General features: G+C 69.4%; 1 protein-coding gene across 1 annotated transcript; it reads right to left on the reverse strand.

The window, feature by feature from the left end:
- Positions 1-1,109: 1,109 nt before the first annotated feature.
- Positions 1,110-15,381, reverse strand: HR (HR lysine demethylase and nuclear receptor corepressor). The gene is made up of 16 exons (XM_085559164.1): positions 14,552-15,381; positions 13,189-14,029; positions 11,334-11,508; positions 8,655-9,979; positions 8,484-8,570; positions 8,287-8,399; positions 8,098-8,176; positions 7,808-7,974; positions 5,737-5,952; positions 5,451-5,652; positions 4,628-4,703; positions 4,374-4,504; positions 2,598-2,929; positions 2,375-2,533; positions 2,163-2,282; positions 1,110-2,085 (listed from the first exon to the last, which is right to left on the reverse strand). The coding sequence occupies exons 1-16, from the start codon at positions 15,338-15,340 to the stop codon at positions 2,023-2,025; spliced, it is 4,875 nt and encodes a 1,624-aa protein (XP_085415290.1). The 5' UTR covers positions 15,341-15,381; the 3' UTR covers positions 1,110-2,022.
- Positions 15,382-18,678: the final 3,297 nt, after the last annotated feature.

The following is an 18,678-nucleotide window of genomic DNA, read 5'->3' on the forward strand; positions in this document are numbered from 1 at the left end:
CCCCCCCCTGACCCCAGTGGGTTGGGGGTGGGGTGAAGGGAGAGCACCCTGACCCAAATGGGATGGGGGGGAATGAAGGGAGAGCACCCTTGAACCGAAATAGGATGGAGAGGGGTGGAGAGCCCCCCTGACCCCAGTGGGATGAAAAAGGGGTGAAGGGAGAGACCCCCGACCCCAATGGGATGAAGGGAGAGCACCCCGAACCTCACAGGGATGAAGTGAGACCCCGGGGTGGGCGCTGGGGGTGCCCCTGGAGCACCCCGACCCCCTTGGCATGGAGGGGGCACAAAGGGAGACCCCGGGGTGGGCACTGGGGGTACCTCTGGAGCACCCCGACCCCCGTGGCATGAAGGGGGCACAAAGGGAGACCCCGGGGTGGGCGCTGGGGGTGCCCCTGGAGCACCCCGACCCCCGTGGCATGAAGGGGGCACAAAGGGAGACCCCGGGGTGGGCACTGGGGGTGCCCCTGGAGCACCCCCGACCTCCTTGGCACGGAGTGGGGCACAAAGGGAGACCCCGGGGTGGGCACTGGGGGTGCCCCTGGAGCACCCCCGACCTCCTTGGCACGGAGTGGGGCACAAAGGGAGACCCCGGGGTGGGCGCTGGGGGTACCTCTGGAGCACCCCGACCCCCGTGGCATGGAGGGGGCACAAAGGGAGACCCCGGGGTGGGCACTGGGGGTGCCCCTGGAGCACCCCGACCCCCTTGGCATGGAGTGGGGCACGAAGGGAGACCCCGGGGTGGGCGCTGGGGGTACCTCTGGAGCACCCCTACCCCCTTGGCATGGAGGGGGCACAAAGGGAGACCCCGGGGTGGGCACTGGGGGTGCCCCTGGAGCACCCCGACCCCCTTGGCATGGAGTGGGGCACGAAGTGAGACCCCGGGGTGGGCACTGGGGGTACCTCTGGAGCACCCCCGACCTCCTTGGCATGGAGGGGGCACAAAGGGAGACCCCGAGGTGGGCGCTGGGGGTACCTCTGGAAGACCCCGACCCCCGTGGCATGGAGGGGGGCACGAAGTGAGACCCCGAGGTGGGCATTGGGGGTACCTCTGGAGCACCCCGACCCCCGTGGCATGGAGGGGGCACAAAGGGAGACCCCGAGGCGGGCGCTGGGGGTGCCCCAGCCCTGGCACGCTCCGAACTCTTTATTCCTCCTGCCCCGAAACCCCCCCGGCAGCTCTGGGGGCGCAGCACCGAGCAAACGGCGCCCGGTCCCGGCTCCCCGCGGCGGCCCGGCCGTGCCCGGTGTCCCGGTGTCGCTCCGTGCTCGGTGTCCCGGCCGCTCCCGGTGTCCCGGTGTCCGGCCGTGCCCGGGGGAGGTCCCGGTGTCCCTCCGTGCTCGGGGCAGGTCCCGGTGTCCCTCCGTGCTCGGGGCTCCCGGTGTTCCGGCCGTGCCCGGTGCTCCCGGTGCCGCTCCGTGCCCGGGGGGTCTCCCGGTGTCCCGGCCGTGCCCGGCGTCCCGGTGTTACTCCATGCCCGGGGGAGGTCCCGGTGTCCCGGTGCCGCTCCGTGCCCGAGGCTCCCGGTGCCACTCCGTGCCCGGGGGAGCTCCCGATGTCCCGGTGCCGCTCCGTGCCCGGGGGGTCTCCCGGTGTCCCGGTGCCGCTCTGTGCCTGGTGCTCCCGATGTCCCGGTGCCGCTCCGTGCCCGGGGGGTCTCCCGGTGTCCCGGTGCCGCTCTGTGCCTGGTGCTCCCGGTGTCCCGGTGCCGCTCCGTGCCCGGGGGGTCTCCCGGTGTCCCGGCCGTGCCCGGCGTCCCGGTGTTACTCCGTGCCCGGGGGGGATCCCAGTGTCCCGGTGCCGCTCCGTGCCCGGGGGGGTTCCCGGTGTCCCGGTGCCGCTCTGTGCCTGGTGCTCCCGGTTCTCCCGGTGCCACTCCGTGCCTGGGGGGGCTCCCGGTGTCCCGGTGCCGCTCCGTGCCCGGTGCTCCCGGTGCCGCTCCGTGCCCGGGGGGACTCCCGGTGTCCCGGTGCCACTCCGTGCCCGGGGGGGCTCCCGGTGTCCCGGTGCCGCTCCGTGCCCTCACGGGCAGCCCCGCAGGACCCCCAGGGCCTCCCGCACGGCGGCGAGGATCACCCGGTCCAGCTGCGAGGGCGCAAAGCGGGGGCTCAGCTCCCTGCCCGGCCCACCCCGGCCCCCCAAATTCCCCCCAGCGCACCCACCTGGGCACGGAGGTGCCGCGGGGTCCCGGCGGGGCCGGTACCGAGCTGGCGGAGGCGCACGGCGCTCTCCGGGGACAGGAATCGCTGCTCCACGCTGATGGTGCCGCTGAGGCTCCGCACCTGCCCGGTTTGCCGTGCCTCAGTTTCCCCAGGGCGGGGGTTGCTTGGCACAGCTTCTCGGGCCCGTTTAAACGGGGATCCCCCGGTTTTACCTGGTGGGGAGCCCCGGCGGGCACCAGCACGGCGTCCCCCGGGAGCTGCAGGAGGCTCCAGCCGCTCACCCCGCACTCGTCCCGCAGCCGCCGCCGCAGCTCCGGCTCCAGGTAACGCCCGGGGGGCTCCGCCGCGTCCCGGCCCGGCCCCGGGGCTGCCTGTGGGGTGCCAGGGGTGAGCGGGGCCGGCGGCTGGAGCGGGGCCGGGCTTGGTGGCACCCACCTGGCGCAGGAAATCGCGGATCCGGGCGGCATCCTCGGCGCGGAAGATGTGCCACAGGGCACCGCGGCCGCCGCCGCCCCGGAGCCGCTCCCGCTGCGGCGCCTCCAGCTCGGCCTCGGCCGCTGCCAGGAGCGGCTCTGCGGGCACAAAGGGGTCCCGGGGGTCCCGGGGGGCACGGCGTGGGCACGGGTATGGGTATGGGCATGGGGGGGGACCCGCAGCCCGCCCCGTACCCCGCGGGGCCGGCGCGGCGTGTGCCAGGATGCTGATGGAGTCCAGCGCTTCCACCGTCAGGGCTTTGGTCCCAAAATTCCGCTCCTGCGGACGCACGCCTGGAAGGGGATGGGGGATTGGCACGGCCGGGGGCGGCCCTGTGCCCCCCCAAACCCCGGATGCCCCACAAAGCCTGGCAGTTCCACAAAGCCCCCGTGCCCCCCAAAATCTCAGATGCCCCACAAAGCCTGGCAGCTCCACAAAGCCCCCGTGCCCCCCAAAATCTCAGATGCCCCACAAAGCCTGGCAGCTCCACAAAGCCCCCGTGCCCCCCAAAATCTCAGATGCCCCACAAAGCCTGGCAGCTCCACAAAGCCCCCGTCCCTCCGCAAAGCCCCGGAGAACCAATGCCCTGGTACCCCCCAATGCCCCGGGTGCCCCCCAAAATCCGGGTGTCTCCCAAAGCCCTGGTTCCCCCCCAAGTCCCAGTGTCCCCCAAAACCCGTGCTGCCCTCCAAAGCCCCAGTGCCCCCCAAAGCTCCATTGCCCCCCAAAACCCCGGTGTCCCCCAAAGCCCCGGTGCCCCCCAAAGCCCCAATGCCCCACAAAGCCCCTGCTGCTCCCCAAAGCCCCATTGCCCCCCATACCCCGGTGCCCCCCAAAGCCCCAGTGCCCCCCAAAGCCCCCAAAGCTCCGGTGTCCCCCAAAGCCCCGGGTGACCCCAAAGCCCCAGTGGTCCCCAAAGCCCCAGTGGTCCCCAAAGCCCCAGAGCCCCCAAAAGCCGGGTGACCCGAAAGCCCCGGTGCCCCCCAAAGCCCCGGTGCCCCCAAACCCCGTGCTGCCCCAAAAGCCCCGGTGCCCCCCAAAGCCCCAGAGCCCCCAAAGCCTCAGAGCACCCAAAGCCCCACTGCCCCCCATACCCCAATGCCCCCCAAAGCCCCATTGCCCCCCAAAGCCCCGGTGCCCCCCAAACCCCCGGTGTCCCCCAAACCCCCGGTGCCCCCAAAGCCCTATTGCTCCCCAAAGCCCCATTGCTCTCCAAAGCCCCATTGCCCCCCAAAGCCCCGGTGTCCCCCAAAGCCCCGGTGCCCCCCAAAGCCCCCAAAGCCCCATTGCTCCCCAAAGCCCCGGTGCCCCCCAAAGCCCCATTGCCCCCCAAACCCCCGGTGTCCCCCAAACCCCCGGTGCCCCCAAAGCCCCATTGCTCCCCAAAGCCCCGGTGCCCCCCAAATCCCCAGAGCCCCCAAAGCCTCAGAGCACCCAAAGCCCCACTGCCCCCCATACCCCAATGCCCCCCAAAGCCCCATTGCCCCCCAAAGCCCCGGTGTCCCCCAAACCCCCGGTGTCCCCCAAACCCCCGGTACCCCCAAAGCCCCGGTGCCCCCCAAAGCCCCGGTGCCCCTCAAAGCCCCGGTGCCCCCAAAGCCCCGGTGTCCCCCAAACCCCCGGTGTCCCCCAAACCCCCGGTACCCCCAAAGCCCCGGTGCCCCTCAAAGCCCCGGTGCCCCCAAAGCCCCGGTGCCCCCAAACGCCGGTGCCCCCCGAATCCGGCCCCGCTCTCACCGTAGGCCACGCAGAGGCGCGGGCGCAGCCGGCGCTGGCCCCGCTGGCCCCGCAGGTAGGTGGCCAGGTTGAGGCGGCCGCTGGCCCCGCAGTACTCGGGCAGGGGCAGGCTGGCCCGCAGGTTGGTGGCCCTGTGGCACAGGGGGGGTGTGGCGACACTCAGGACCCCCTCCCCAACCCCACTGAGCCCCGCTGGCCCAGCCCTGGCGTGGGGAGGGGACGTGGGGGTGATGCCACCCCGCGCTGTCACCTACCGGCTCAGCTGGGTGTCCCCAAAATCGCACTCCAGCTTCAGCAGGGCCCCGCTGCCCTGCTCCTGCTCGGGGCACGCTGCGGGAGGGAGCCCGGTGCCAGGGGGGCACAGCCCGGCTCCCCGCACGCCTCCCCCCAAAATCCCACCGAGCACCCCGCGGGGGAATCCAGGGCATCCCTCTGGCTGCCCTGGGACCCTGGCAGGGCTCAGGAACCCCCTGGACAGAGCCCCAGAGACACTGGCTGTGATCTCTGCCCATGGAAAAGAGTTTTCAATCTCACAGGATCAATTACCAGCTCTGAGGGTTTGATATCAGTGATAATTAAGTGTGGCATGGGTGCAAAAGTAAAATTTTAGAATTCTAGATAAGGAGTCTAAAAGGGACAAGATAGAAGAAATTGGGTGTGCCTTGTCCTTTTTCTCCTTCTTCATGCCCTCCATGTCTCACTGTGGTGTTGGCATTTTTCTGTTGGTTCAGGCTGGGGACACACTGTCCAACGGAGGTGACAGATATTGGCACGTTCTTGTAAATCCAGCCCAGGGAGTTTCTGGTATTGAATGTTTGTCACATCCCACTGAGGGCAGAGCCCCACACGCTGCCCTGCAGGACAGAGCTGGGCAGGGCAGCAGAACATGTGAGAGATACACAGAATAAACAACCTGGAAACCAGCACAGATGAATTTTGGCTTCTGCTTTGGTAGAGGGGCTGACAGAGACTTTTTATAATCTCAGAACCATCAATACCTCAGATTCTGACAACCCCACAGACAGGAATTCCGTGCCAGATTTCTCTGCCACAGACACAAATTCTTTGTCCCCTCACCTGCGCTGGCGGCAAAGCCACCCCAAAACTCCCGGCTGCTGATCCGGACTCGGCTCGGCGGTGCCCGCAGGTTCACCACCTCCACCTCCACCTCCTTCTCCTCATCCTCCTCCTCCTCCTCCTGCTGCCCCGAGGGCTGGAAGGATTCGGGCTCCCAGAGCCGCGGCTCCAGCGTCTTCTGCAGCCCTGACACCAGCACGGGCTGCGGGGGCAGCCAGGGCTCAGGGGGGATGCTGGGGGGCTCCCGGCTGTCCCCCCCAAACCCCCGCGGACGCGGGGGGCTCACCTGGCCCTGCCTCCAGTGCTCCTGGAACAATTCGTAGTCGCTGGCGTGGCCGGGGTGGCGCAGCCAGAGCAGCCCGCCGGGGGTGAGGGTGCGGGGGGACGCGGGGGGCTGCGGGGAGCCGGGGGGGCTCGGCTCGTGCCCCCCCTGCCGCTCCTGCATCTTCCTCTCCACCACGCGGGCGATGATGGTGTCCAGGAGGCTGCTCAGGCCGTTGTCCTGGGGGGGACGCGAGTGGGGAGCCCCTCAGCCCGCGGGGTGGGCAGCGGGGCAGGGGGTGGGCAGCGGGGTGGGCAGCGGGGCGGGCAGTGGGGCAGTGGGGCAGGGGGTGGGCAGCGGGGTGGGCAGCGGGGCGGGCAGCGGGGCAGTGGGGCAGGGGGTGGGCAGCGGGGTGGGCAGCGGGGCGGGCAGCGGGGCAGTGGGGCAGGGGGTGGGCAGCGGGGTGAGGGGTGGGCAGCAGAAAACGGGGTGGGCAGCGGGGCAGGGGGTGGGCAGCAGGGCGGGCAGCGGGGTGGGCAGCGGGGTGAGGGGTGGGCAGCGGGGTAGGGGGTGGGCAGCGGGGTGAGGGGTGGGCAGCGGGGTGAGGGATGGGCAGCGGGGTTCGAGGTGGGGAGTGGGGCACGGGTTGGGCAGTGGGGCACGGGGTGGGCAGCGAAACGCGGGGTGGGCAGCAGGGTGCGGGGTGGGCAGTAGGGGTTGGGGTGGGCAGCAGGAAATGGGATGGGCAGCGGGACATGGGATGGGCGGTAGGGTGAGGGGTGGGCAGCAGGGCATGGAGCAGGACACGGGGTGGGCAGCAGGAAATAGGGTGGGCAGCGGGGTTCGGGGTGGGCAGCGGGACACGGGGTGGGCAGCAGGGTGAGGGGTGGGCAGCAGGGTGGGCAGCGGGGCACGGGGTTGGCAGTGGGACGTGGGTGGGCAGCGGGTTACGGGGTGGGCAGTGGGTTACGGGGTGGGCAGCACGGAAAGGGGTGGGCAGCAAAACGCGGGGTGGGCAGCGGGGCAGGGGGTGGGCAGTAGGGTGAGGGGTGGGCAGCAGGACACGGGGTGGGTAGTAGGGGTTGGGGTGGGCAGAAGGGCAGGGGGTGGGCAGCAGGACAAGCAGGGCACGGGGTGGGCAGTGAAACACGGGGTGGGCAGTGGGGTTCGGGGTGGGCAGAAGGGCAGGGGGTGGGCAGCGGGGTGCGGGGTGGGCAGCAGGACACGGGGTGGGCAGTGGGGCAGGGGGTGGGCAGCAGGGTGAGGGGTGGGCGGCAGGGTGCGGGGTGGGCAGCAGGGCATGGAGCAGGACACGGGTGGGCAGCAGGAAATGGGGTTGGCAGCGGGGTTCGGGGTTTGCAGCGGGACACGGGGTGGGCAGCAGGGTGAGGGGTGGGCAGCAGGGTGGGCAGTGGGGCACGGGGTTGGCAGTGGGACATGGGTGGGCAGCGGGTTACGGGGTGGGCAGTGGGTTACGGGGTGGGCAGCACAGAAAGGGGTGGGCAGCAAAACGCGGGGTGGGCAGCGGGGCAGGGGGTGGGCAGCAGGGTGAGGGGTGGGCAGCAGGATACAGGGTGGGTAGTGGGATGTGGGTTGGGCAGAAGGGCAGGGGGTGGGCAGCAGGACAAGCAGAGCACGGGGTGGGCAGTGAAACGCGGGGTGGGCAGTGGGGTTCGGGGTGGGCAGCGGGGCAGGGGGTGCGCAGGAGGATGCGGGATGGGCAGCGGGGTGCGGGGTGGGCAGAGGGGTGCAGGGTGGGCAGCGGGGTGTGAAGTGGGCAGAAGGGCAGGGGGTTGGCAGCGGGATAAGCAGGACACAGGGTGGGCAGCACGGCGTGGGGTGGGCAGGGGGGCGCGGGGTGGGCAGCGGGGCACGGGTGGGTAGCAGGGCAGGGGGTGGGCAGCTGGGTGTGGGGTGGGCAGCGGGGCACGGAGCAGGACGCGGGGTGGGCAGGGGGGCGCGGGGTGGGCAGCGGGACACGGGTGGGTAGCAGGGCAGGGGGTGGGCAGCGGGACACGGAGCAGGACGCGGGGTGGGCAGGGGGGCTCGGGGCGGGCAGCGGGACGCGGGGTGCCCCCAGAGCCGCGGGACTCACGCTGGGCAGCGCCGGTGCCACCGGGGCGAAGGCCATGCGCACCCCGCGCTGCCCCAGGCACAGCTTCACGGCGGTGGACGCCAGCAGGTCGCAGAGGGTCGCGGCCTGCGCGGGTCCCCCCCGCTCCGGGGGCTGCCCCGGGGACGGCGCCCCCCGCTCGGGGCTCCCTGCTCGGGGGGGAACAGAACACGGTCAGGGTCGCTCACGTCCCCGAAAAGGGACGGGGTGCGGCATCCCTGACCCCCCCGGAGCGGGGCCGTGCCCCGCGGGGGGGTCGCAGCCGGCCCTACCTTCCTTGGAGACCCGGGTGGGGTCGGCGGGGCCGTGGCTGCGGAGGGGCGGGGTGGGCTCCGCGACCCCCGGCGGCTCCTGAAACACGCCGGAGCAGTGGGGATCCATCCGCGCCCTGTGCAAGCTTGGGGTGCACCCGCACCCCCTTTTCCCCAGCACCCAGAGCCCCCCCCCACCCCACGCCGTACCTGCGGGGGCTCCGCCGGGCTCTGCTCCGCAGCCCCCTCCCCGCAGGGACAGTGGGACTCGATGCCGAACTTGACCCTGACCTCGTGCAGGAGCTTCCAGAGCCGGCTCAGGACTGGGGCGAGGATGGCGACAGGGGTGTCAGCCCCCCCCGGCACTGACCGAAGAGGGTTTTTTGGGGGCTGGGGGACGCGCTCACCAGCGGTGGGGACGAACTGCGTGGGGACCAGCGGTGACACGGGGTGGTCCCGCCCGTGGGTGCACTCCGGGGGCAGCGCTGGACCCTCTGTGTCACGGAGAGGCTGCGTTTGTCCCCACTGAGCCCCCCAGCGCTGACCCCCCCCTTTTCCACCCCTCCCTGCCCCCATACCAGTGCCGCTCTCCTCCCGCCTGCTGCGGTGGCACTCGGGGCACAGCTGGAAGCCACATCTGGCGCAGCTCCAGTGCGAGTTGAAGAAGCCGCGCTGGCAGGCGTCACAGAGCCGGGGGGCTCCTTCCCCCCGCCTCCAGCCCGCCAGCCCTGCGGGAAACACAGCCTCAGCCTCCCCGGTGTCCCCGGTGTCCCCGGTGCCACCCCACCCCGCTCCCCGCTTACCCCCGGCGGCTCCCGGCCACGCGTCCCACGCGTCCCACGCGTCCCTGTCCCTGCGGACGGCGGCGCAGAAGGGGTCCCCCAGGACCCCCAGCAGGTACTTGGCCAGGCAGAGGCTGCTCCCCACATTGGTGCTCCCCACGTTGGTGATCCCCATGTTCCTGCTCCCCACGTTCCTGCTCCCCACGTTGGTGATCCCCACGTTCGTGCTCCCCACGTTCCTGAGCCCCATGTTGGTGCTCCCCACGTTGGTGATCCCCACGTTGGTGCTCCCCACGTTGGTGATCCCCGTGTTCCTGCTCCCCACATTGGTGATCTCCACATTGGTGCTCCCCACGTTGGAGCTCCCCACGTTCCTGCTCCCCATGTTCCTGCTCCCCACATTGGTGATCTCCACGTTGGTGCTCCCCACGCTGGTGCTCCCCACGCTGATGCTCCCCACGCTGGTGCTCCCCACGTTCCTGAGCCCCACATTGGTGCTCCCCACATTGCTGATCCCCACGTTGGTGCTCCCCACGTTGGTGATCCCCACGTTCCTGCTCCCCACGTTGGTGCTCCCCACGTTGGTGATCCCCACGTTGGTGCTCCCCACGTTGGTGATCCCCGTGTTCCTGCTCCCCACATTGGTGATCTCCACATTGGTGCTCCCCACGTTGGAGCTCCCCACGTTCCTGCTCCCCACGTTGCTGATCCCCACGCTGGTGCTCCCCACGTTGGTGCTCCCCACATTGCTGATCCCCACGCTGGTGCTCCCCACGTTCCTGCTCCCCACGCTGGTGCTCCCCACGTTCCTGATCCCCACGTTGGTGCTCCCCACATTGCTGATCCCCACGCTGGTGCTCCCCACGTTGGTGCTCCCCACGTTCCTGCTCCCCACGTTCCTGCTCCCCACGCTGGTGCTCCCCACGTTCCTGAGCCCCATGTTGGTGCTCCCCACATTGCTGATCCCCACGCTGGTGCTCCCCACGTTGGTGCTCCCCACGTTCCTGCTCCCCACGCTGGTGCTCCCCACGTTCCTGAGCCCTTCCAGCAGCTCCCCCTCGGCCTCGCCCAGGCTGCAGAGGCCATCGACGCTCAGCTCCCCGCTGTCCCCCAGGACCAGCCTGCAGGAGAGGGGACAGAGGTGGAGTGATGGAAATGGGGGGGCGAGACGAGAGGTGAAAACTTGGGGTGGGGGGGACAGAGCTGGGGGTGCTCAAAATGGGATGAGACAAGAGGTGAAAACTTGGGGTGGAGAAGGGACAGAGTTGGGAGTGCTCTAAATGGGGTGATGTAAAAATTTGGGGTGGGGAGGGGACAGAGTTGGGGGCGCTCAAAATACAAGAGGTAAAAAATTGGGGTGGAGAGGGACAGAGTTGGGGTGCTCTAAACGGGGTGATGAGGTAAAAATTTGGGGTGGAGAGGGGACAGTGTTGAACATTTCGGGTGGAGGGGGGACAGAGTTGGGGGTGCTCAAAACAAGGTAAAAACTTGGATTGTTCAAAATGGGGTGATGAGACGAGAGTTGAAAACTTGGGGTGGAGAGGGGACAGAGCTGGGGGTGCTCAAAATGGGATGAGACAAGAAGTGAAAACTTGGGGTGGAGAGGGGACAAAGTTGGGGGTGCTCAAAATGAGGTGATGAGGTGAAAATTTGGGTTGGAGAAGGGACAGAGTTGGGGGTGCTCAAAGAGGTGAAAATTTGGGGTGGAGGGGGACAGAGTTGGGGTGCTCTAAATGGGGGGATGAGACAAGAGGTGAAAATTTGGGGTGGAGAGGGGACAGAGCTGAGGGTGTGAAAACTTGGGGTGGAGAGGGGACAGTGTTGAAAATTTGGGGTGGAGGGGGACAGAGTTGGGGGTGCTCTAAACGGGGTAATGAGGCAAAAAATTGGGGTGGAGAGGAGACAGAGTTGAAAATTTGGTGTGGAGAGGGGACAGAGCTGAGGGTGTGAAAACTTGGGGTGGAGAGGGGACAGTGTTGAAAATTTGGGGTGGAGAGATGACAGAGTTGGGGGTGCTGAAAATGGGGGGATGACACAAGCGGTGAAAACTTGGGGTGGAGGGGGACAGAGTTGAAAATTTGGGGTGGAGAGAGGACAGAGTTGGGGGTGCCCAAAATGGGGGGATGACACAAGCAGTGAAAACTTGGGGTGCTGGGGGAGGATGCCAGAAAAGGGCAGGACGAGGAAAGGACGCTCAGCAGTGGGGGGAGAGGAGGGGACCCCCTGAGGCGGGGGGACAGCAGAGGGTCTCCAGCGTCGGGCTGTGAAGCAGGGTGGCACAGAGGGTGTCCCAAAGAGGGGTGACAGGAAGGGATGCCCCGAAGTGGGGTGAAGAGAGGGGATGCTCTAAGAGTTGGGTGACAGGAAGGCTCAGACACGGGGCGACAGAGGGGGACGCGCCCAAAGGGGTGACCCAAAGGGATATTCCAGAGAAAGGGGGTGCTCCACTGCCCCCCGACACGTCCCTGGGCTCACCTGCGGAAGAGCAGCAGCCTGCAGGCGCTCTCGGGGGGCTCCTCCTCATCTTCCTCACCCTGGGGGTCCCCCCGGGCGCGGGGGGCGCAGGTCCAGCAGCGCGGGATGTTGGGGGGCAGCGCCGTGCAGGGCTGGCTCTGCAGGCACCGCGGCGGCCCCGCACGGCCCCGCGGCCCTGGGGACACGGGAAGAGATTGGGGACAGCGCTGGGAGGGACTGGGAGGGACTGGGACTGGGACTGGGACTGGGACTGGGACTGGGACTGGGACTGGGACTGGGAAAGGGACTGGGACTGGGACTGGGATTGGGAGGGACTGGGATTGGGAAAGGGACTGGGACTGGGAATGGGAGGGACTGGGACTGGGAATGGGAGGAACTGGGAGGGACTGGGACTGGGAGGGACTGGGACTGGGAGGGACTGGGATTGGGATTGGGACTGGGATTGGGACTGGGAAAGGGACTGGGACTAGGACTGGGACTGGGAGGGACAGGGAGGGACTGGGACTGGGACTGGGACTGGGATTGGGACAGGGACTGGGACTGGGAGGGACCGGGAGGGACTGGGACTGGGTCTGGGACTGGGAGGAACTGGGAGGGACTGGGACTGGGACTGGGATTGGGACTGGGACTGGGATTGGGACTGGGACTGGGACTGGGAGGGACTGAGACTGGGATTGGGACTGGGACTGGGATTGGGACTGGGACTGGGACTGGGATTGGGACTGGGACTGGGATTGGGACTGGGATTGGGACTGGGACTGGGACTGGGACTGGGACTGGGACTGGGAATGGAAGGAACTGGGAGGGACTGGGACTGGGAGGGACTGGGATTGGGAGGAACTGGGAGGGACTGGGACTGGGATTGGGAGGGACTGGGATTGGGAAAGGGACTGGGAATGGGAGGGACTGGGACTGGGATTGGGAAAGGGACTGGGACTGGGAATGGGAGGGACTGGGACTGGGAATGGGAGGAACTGGGAGGGACTGGGACTGGGAGGGACTGGGACTGGGAGGGACTGGGATTGGGATTGGGACTGGGATTGGGACTGGGACTGGGAAAGGGACTGGGACTGGGACTGGGACTGGGAGGGACCGGGAGGGACTGGGACTGGGAGGGACTGGGACTGGGACTGGGACTGGGACTGGGACTGGAACTGGGATTGGGACTGGGATTGGGACTGGGACTGGGAGGGACTGAGACTGAGACTGGGACTGGGACTGGGACTGGGACTGGGATTGGGACTGGGACTGGGATTGGGACTGGGACCACGACTGGACAGGGACCGGGACTCTGCGCCCTCAGTGGCTCTGGGGACACGGGAAGCACTTGGGGACCCCGCGGAGCCCCGTCCACACCAGCTGGGAAGGGACTGGAAGTGCTCAAGGCCAGTTTGGATGGGGCTTGGAGCAATTTGGGATGGTGGAAGGTGTCCCTGGGCATGGCAAGGGGTTGGGACCGGATGGGTTTTAGGGTTTCAACCCAAAGCATTCCGGGATTCTGGGATTCTGGGATTTTGGGATCCTGTGACTGGCACGCCGCGGCGGGGGCTGGAAACTGGGCCAGAAAGTAGGGCTGGAAAGTAGGGCTGGGCTGCCAACACCTCCCCGAGGAGCCGCTGCCTCGGCAACGCCCCCCGAGGCTGTCACGCTGCCCCGAAGGGACATTTCGATCCGTGCCCACCCTGGGAAATCGGTGCCAGACCCGGTGACGCCGGCAAAAAGCCCGTCACGGCGGGTTCCCGCACCCACGCGTGTTCCCGGCTGGTGCTGTGGGCGCCGGGAAGCGCGATGCAAAAATTCCCTCGGGATCGGGCGCTGCCCCCGCCCTCTCCCCGGCCCCTCTGCTCATCCTCACCTTCATCTCCCAGCTCCATCCTCCTCTCCTCGGGGTCCCCCGCGCCCTCCTCGCCATCACCCGGGCACGCCGTGGCCTCGGTGCCCCTCTTGGCCGCCGCGGCGCCCTCGCCGGCAGAGCGGAGCCCGTCGGGGGTGCCGCGGGGCCGCTTGGCCGAGCGCTTGCCCTCCCCGGGGGGCTCGGGACCCCCGTCCCGCCGGGCAGCTTTGGAGCGAGGCAGCGACTGCTCCGAGTGCCGCGTCAGCCACGTCTTCTTCAGCTTGGTGTGGTTGCTGGGGGGGCACGGGAAACGCCCCCCGGCCGTGCCCGGGGTGGGCTCGAAGGTGTTGGGCACCCCGCAGCCCACCCCCGGGCACCCATCGCAGCCCGGGGTGCGGCACAGACAGCCCGGGGGTGGCTCGGGCTTGGCCGGAGCCGCTGGGAAGCGCCCGGCCGCCAGCAGAGCCGAGGGGTTGGGCTCCCCGCATGCCGGGGGCGAGCCGGGCTGGGCGCTTCGGTAGCCCAGGCGCTCATTTTTGGGTTCCGAGGGCCGGCCCGGCCCGGTGTCCACGGAAAAATCGGCGCCGCGGGGCGGTGCGCCCACCCAGAGCCCCCCGCAGCCCCCCGAGGAGGGCTGCGGGAGGAACAGGGGGTGGTTGGAGCAGGGGGGAGGCGTGCGGGGATGGGGAGGGGGCACCGCCGAGCTGCCCCCCGCCCGGCCATCCCCCCACGGGGCTCCCGGCACCGCCGGCTCCCCCTCCCCGCCTCTGTCCTGCCCTGCTCGGCTCTTGCCCAGCAGCTGCGGCGCCGCGTGGTTCTTGGTCGAGGGGTGCAAGCCGGGTCCTTTCTTGGCGTAAAACTCCTGGAAGGGAGCAGAGGTGCGGTGTCACCCCAGCCGGGGGTCCCCGCCCCGCTTCTGCCCCCCGCAACATCCCTGCGAGGCGGCGACGGGGAGCGCTCCGTCCCCCTGCCTCAGTTTCCCCGCAGCCCTGCCAGGCCGGGCAGCCTCCCGGTGCTTGCCGCTGCCCGGGGCTGGGTTTTGGGGTGCCCGTGACCCCTCGCTGCCAGCGTGGGAAAGGAATGGGGAGCCGCAGCGGCTCCAGCGGGGTGCGACGGGCGCGCCCAGGGCTGGCAGCGCTGCCTCCCGCCGCCCCCGTGCCGCGGCTCCCGGCGCCGTGACTCAGCCCGGGGGCGGCATCACCCGCGGGGACGCCGCGGAGCTCGGGGGGCTGCGACCCCCCGGCCGAGCCGTGGCTGCGTGCACCCCTCGGGGGTGCTGCCAGGCCCTGCCTTTCGCCGGCCGCGTTCGGGTGCGGCTGGAGCCGCCGCCACCCCCGGGGAGCACCGGGGCATCTCTCCGCGGAGCCTCGCCGAGCTGTCCTACCTTGTTCCCCGAGCCGGAGCACCCCAAGGTGGCCGGAGCCGCCCTGCCCCTCGGCGGGACGCCCAGGTAGAGGGGCTGTCCCCAGGCGGGCGCGTAGGGACCCAAACGCCAGTCCGGGCCGGGGAAGCGCCCGTCACCCACCGCCCCCGGCCCCTCCGCCGCCGCCCCGCCGAACGGCGGCTCGGCCGGGGGTCCGGTGGGCAGCAGCGAGGACAGCAGGAAGGGGCTGTGCTTGGCCTCCACGAGGAAGGGGCAGTGGCGGAAAGCCGGGGGGTCTCCGGCCGCGTCCCCCGCCGCGCTGCGGGGCTTGCCGGCGGTGCCGGGGCGCGGCGCGTCCGGCCCCGCTACGGGCAGCGGGTAGCGGTGGTACGCGTGGCTGTAAAGCGCCAGCGGGGCCAGCACGGCCTCGGCCCAGCGCGGCCCCGGGTGCCCCTTGCAGGGCTCCCCCCAACCCGCCTTGGGCTGCCCGTTCCGGGGCGGCGGCAGCGCGGCGAGCTCGGCTCCGGCCTTGGGGCGGCACAGGGCGTCCCGCAGGCACGGCGGGGCCGGTGGGTAGGGGCAGCCCAGGCGGCCACCGGCGAGATCCCGGGCGGGTCCCAAACATCCCTCGGAGCCCCTCCAGGGACATCCTTTCTCCATGCCGTAGCTCAGTTGGCCGGGCTCCGGGTAGGCCGGGAGTCCCAGCTCGGCAGCGGCGCTTCGGGGTAAAAGCATCGCGCTGCTCTCCATCCCCCGCGCGTCCTGCGCTGCCTCCGGGGCTCTTCTCCACCGCGCCGGGCTCTCCCCCATCCTCGCGTCGCTGGCCACGCTGCTCCGACACTCATGTGGTGCTCAGCGCCGTGCCGGGCAGGCCGGATCCTGCGGGAAGGGAGAGGGACATCAGTGCGGAACAGCACCCACCCTGCCCGGGCAGCGCTGCTGGGAAACTGAGGCACGGCGATGCTCGGGGGTGTTGCTGCCTTCAACCCCCCGCTCCCAGCTCCATCCTCCCGTGTTCGGTGGGGGCTCCCCGGCACGGCGGGGGGATCCCCGGCTCCCGTGCCCCGCGGCATCCGTCGGGATGCCCGATCCGGGCGGACACGTGTGTGGGGCGTGTGTCCCCGGCCCGTCCCGGCCCTCCTGCGCCCATCCCGGCGGGGCCGGCGGCCGGGACGCACCTCGCAGTCCCTCCGCACCCAGCCTGGCCCCGCGCCCGGCCGCTGGCACCCAGCGTGGGGAGGCCGTGCCCCGCGCAGGTATTCGCCTCCGGCCAGGGCTGGGCCGCGCTTCCCAGGAGGGTTTCCAGCGAGGGGGGAGCTCCCCGCTCGCAGGGGCCCCTCCTGGGAGAAATGCCGGGGGGGGATTTGCAGGATGAACCCTCCCCCGGGACCCGGGCCACACGCAGGGTGCGGGTGCGGAGGCAGAACTCGCAGAAGCGGCGGTCGCATCCCTTCCCCGCGTCCCCCAGCCCGCCGTGTCCGGCTGCTGGAGCAGCGCAGGGGGGACAAACCCGAGCTCAGGCAGCTCCCGGCCCTGCCGCGGGGTGGGACGGAGCCGCCCCGAGGGCTGGGATGGGGACAGGAGCAGGGTGGGGACCGGAGCGTGTGTCCCCAGAGCCGCCTGTTCCCGTCACATCCTCCTCCCATTCCCACGGTGCTCGGGCAGCATCCCGGGGCACCCTGTCCGAGCCGGGGCACCCTGGGGCGCACAGGGACACCCTGGGGTGCACAGGGACACCGTGGTGACAGCCACCCTGTCCGAACCGGGGCACCCTGGGGCACAGGGACACCCTGGGGCGCACAGGGATACCCTGGGGACAGCCACCCTGTCCAAGCCGGGGCACCCTGGGGCGCACAGGGACACCCTGGGGCGCACAGGGACACCCTGGGGACAGCCACCCTGTCCGAGCCGGGGCACCCTGGGGCACAGGGACACCCTGGGGCGCACAGGGACACCCTGGGGACAGCCACCCTGTCCGAGCCGGGGCACCCTGGGGCACAGGGACACCCTGGGGCGCACAGGGACACCCTGGGGCGCAGGGACACCCTGAGGCTCAGGGACACCCTGGTGACAGCCACCATGTCCGAGCCTGGGCACCCTGGGGTACAGGGACACCCTGGGGCGCTCAGGGACACCCTGGGGACAGCCACCCTGTCCCCCCAGCGCCAGCCTCTCCCACCCAGCCCCATCCATCTCGGGAAGCTCTCCCAGCACAGCTCCGAGGCTGCCCCACCACCTGCGCTCCTCGCGGTCACCCCGAGGGTGACACTGCCCCAGGGGGACATTGTGGGACATTGTCCCCCGTCCTCCATCCCAGCCGGAGCTCGGCGAGCATCCCCACTGCCCCGCAGCTACCTGGAGGGTCCATCAGGGACCCCAGTGCCGAGGACGAGCGGGGTCTCCGCCGGTGCCACCGGGTCCCGGAGAGGCGAAACCGGGCGGGCTCCGGGAGCACCTAAACCCACAGGCTGAAGGGGTCCGGCTCCGGGATCTGCAGGAGGCAGAAAGGCGCCCTGGCGGCCCTGGGGATGTTCTTCTCGTGCTGGAGCTGGAGTTTTTGATCCATTGGCTTGGGAAGCTCCGTGCTCCTCCTGCCTTTCGTCCTGCGAGCTGGGGCTCCCGGCGGGCTGGGATTCGGGGACGGGGGGGCCCGGCGAGCAGCGGCAGCACGAGCAGGACCTTCCCCCGGCTCTAGGCGGCCCTGAGCATCCCGCGGCGATGAGGACGGGACAAGGAGGTGGCAGCGGCTCTGCTCCCCACCAGCGTGCAGCCTCCGCCGGCTCCGGCAGCGGCTGGGCGGGCGGGAGGGATGCTGGGGAGCTGCTGACGCCCGGGAACCGGGAATCGGCGCGGTGCCGGCGGCGCCGCCCAGCCCCGGGGGCACCGGCGGCGGTGCCAAGGCGGGCAGGTGTGCTCTGCCCCGTGCGGGTGAAGAAAGCGCCCTTTGTTCGCCAAGGCCGCCCCGTCACCAGTGCAAGGCTCCAGCCGCCCGCTCCGGGCGAAACCGGAACGGGAGAAACGCCGGGATGGGCCAAAAGTGCCCGGCCCGGTGCCGGGGAGCTGCTGGGGGCATGGCCAGCACGGAGCACGGGGCCGTCCTACGGGATGGGAGTCGCCAGGACCCCAAACCCCTTCGGCTTGGGCCAGAGGTTACGGATCTGGACTCAAGTCGTGCTCCAGAACCGTGTCCAGATCTGGACTCAAGTCGTGCTCCAGAACCGTGTCCAGATCTGGACTCAAGTCGTGCTCCAGAGCCGTGTCCAGATCTGGACTCAAATCGTGCTCCAGAGCCGTGTCCAGATCTGGACTCAAGTCGTGCTCCAGAGCCGTGTCCAGATCTGGACTCAAATCGTGCTCCAGAACCATGTCCAGATTGGGACTCAAATCGTGCTCCAGAGCCGTGTCCAGGTCTGGCCTCAAATCGTGCTCCAGAGCCGTATCCAGATCTGGACTCAAGTCCTGCTCCAGAACCGTGTCCAGATCTGGACTTAAATCGTGCTCCAGAACCATGTCCAGATCTGGCTTCAAGTCGTGCTCCAGAGCCGTGTCCAGATCTGGACTCAGATCATGCTCCAGAGCCGTGTCCAGATCTGGACTCAAGTCGTCCTCCAGAGCCGTGTCCAGATCTGGATTCAAATCGTGCTCCAGAGCCGTGTCCAGATCTGGACTCAGATCGTGCTGCAGAACCGTATCCAGATCTGGACTCAAATCGTGCTCCAGAACCGTGTCCAGATCTGGACTTAAATCGTGCTCCAGAACCATGTCCAGATCTGGCTTCAAGTCGTGCTCCAGAGCCGTGTCCAGATCTGGACTCAGATCATGCTCCAGAGCCGTGTCCAGATCTGGACTCAAGTCGTCCTCCAGAGCCGTGTCCAGATCTGGATTCAAATCGTGCTCCAGAACCGTGTCCAGATCTGGACTCAAGTCGTGCTCCAGAACCGTGTCCAGGTCTGGCCTCAAATCGTGCTCCAGAACCGTATCCAGATCTGGACTCAAGTCCTGCTCCAGAACCGTGTCCAGATCTGGACTTAAATCGTGCTCCAGAACCGTGTCCAGATCTGGATTCAAATCGTGCTCCAGAACCGTGTCCAGATCTGGACTCAGATCATGCTCCAGAACCGTATCCAGATCTGGACTCAAATTGTGCT

Source organism: Lonchura striata, chromosome 22 (genome assembly GCF_050655825.1).
Source record: "Lonchura striata isolate lonStrDom1 chromosome 22, ASM5065582v1, whole genome shotgun sequence".
Lineage (NCBI taxonomy): Eukaryota > Metazoa > Chordata > Aves > Passeriformes > Estrildidae > Lonchura > Lonchura striata.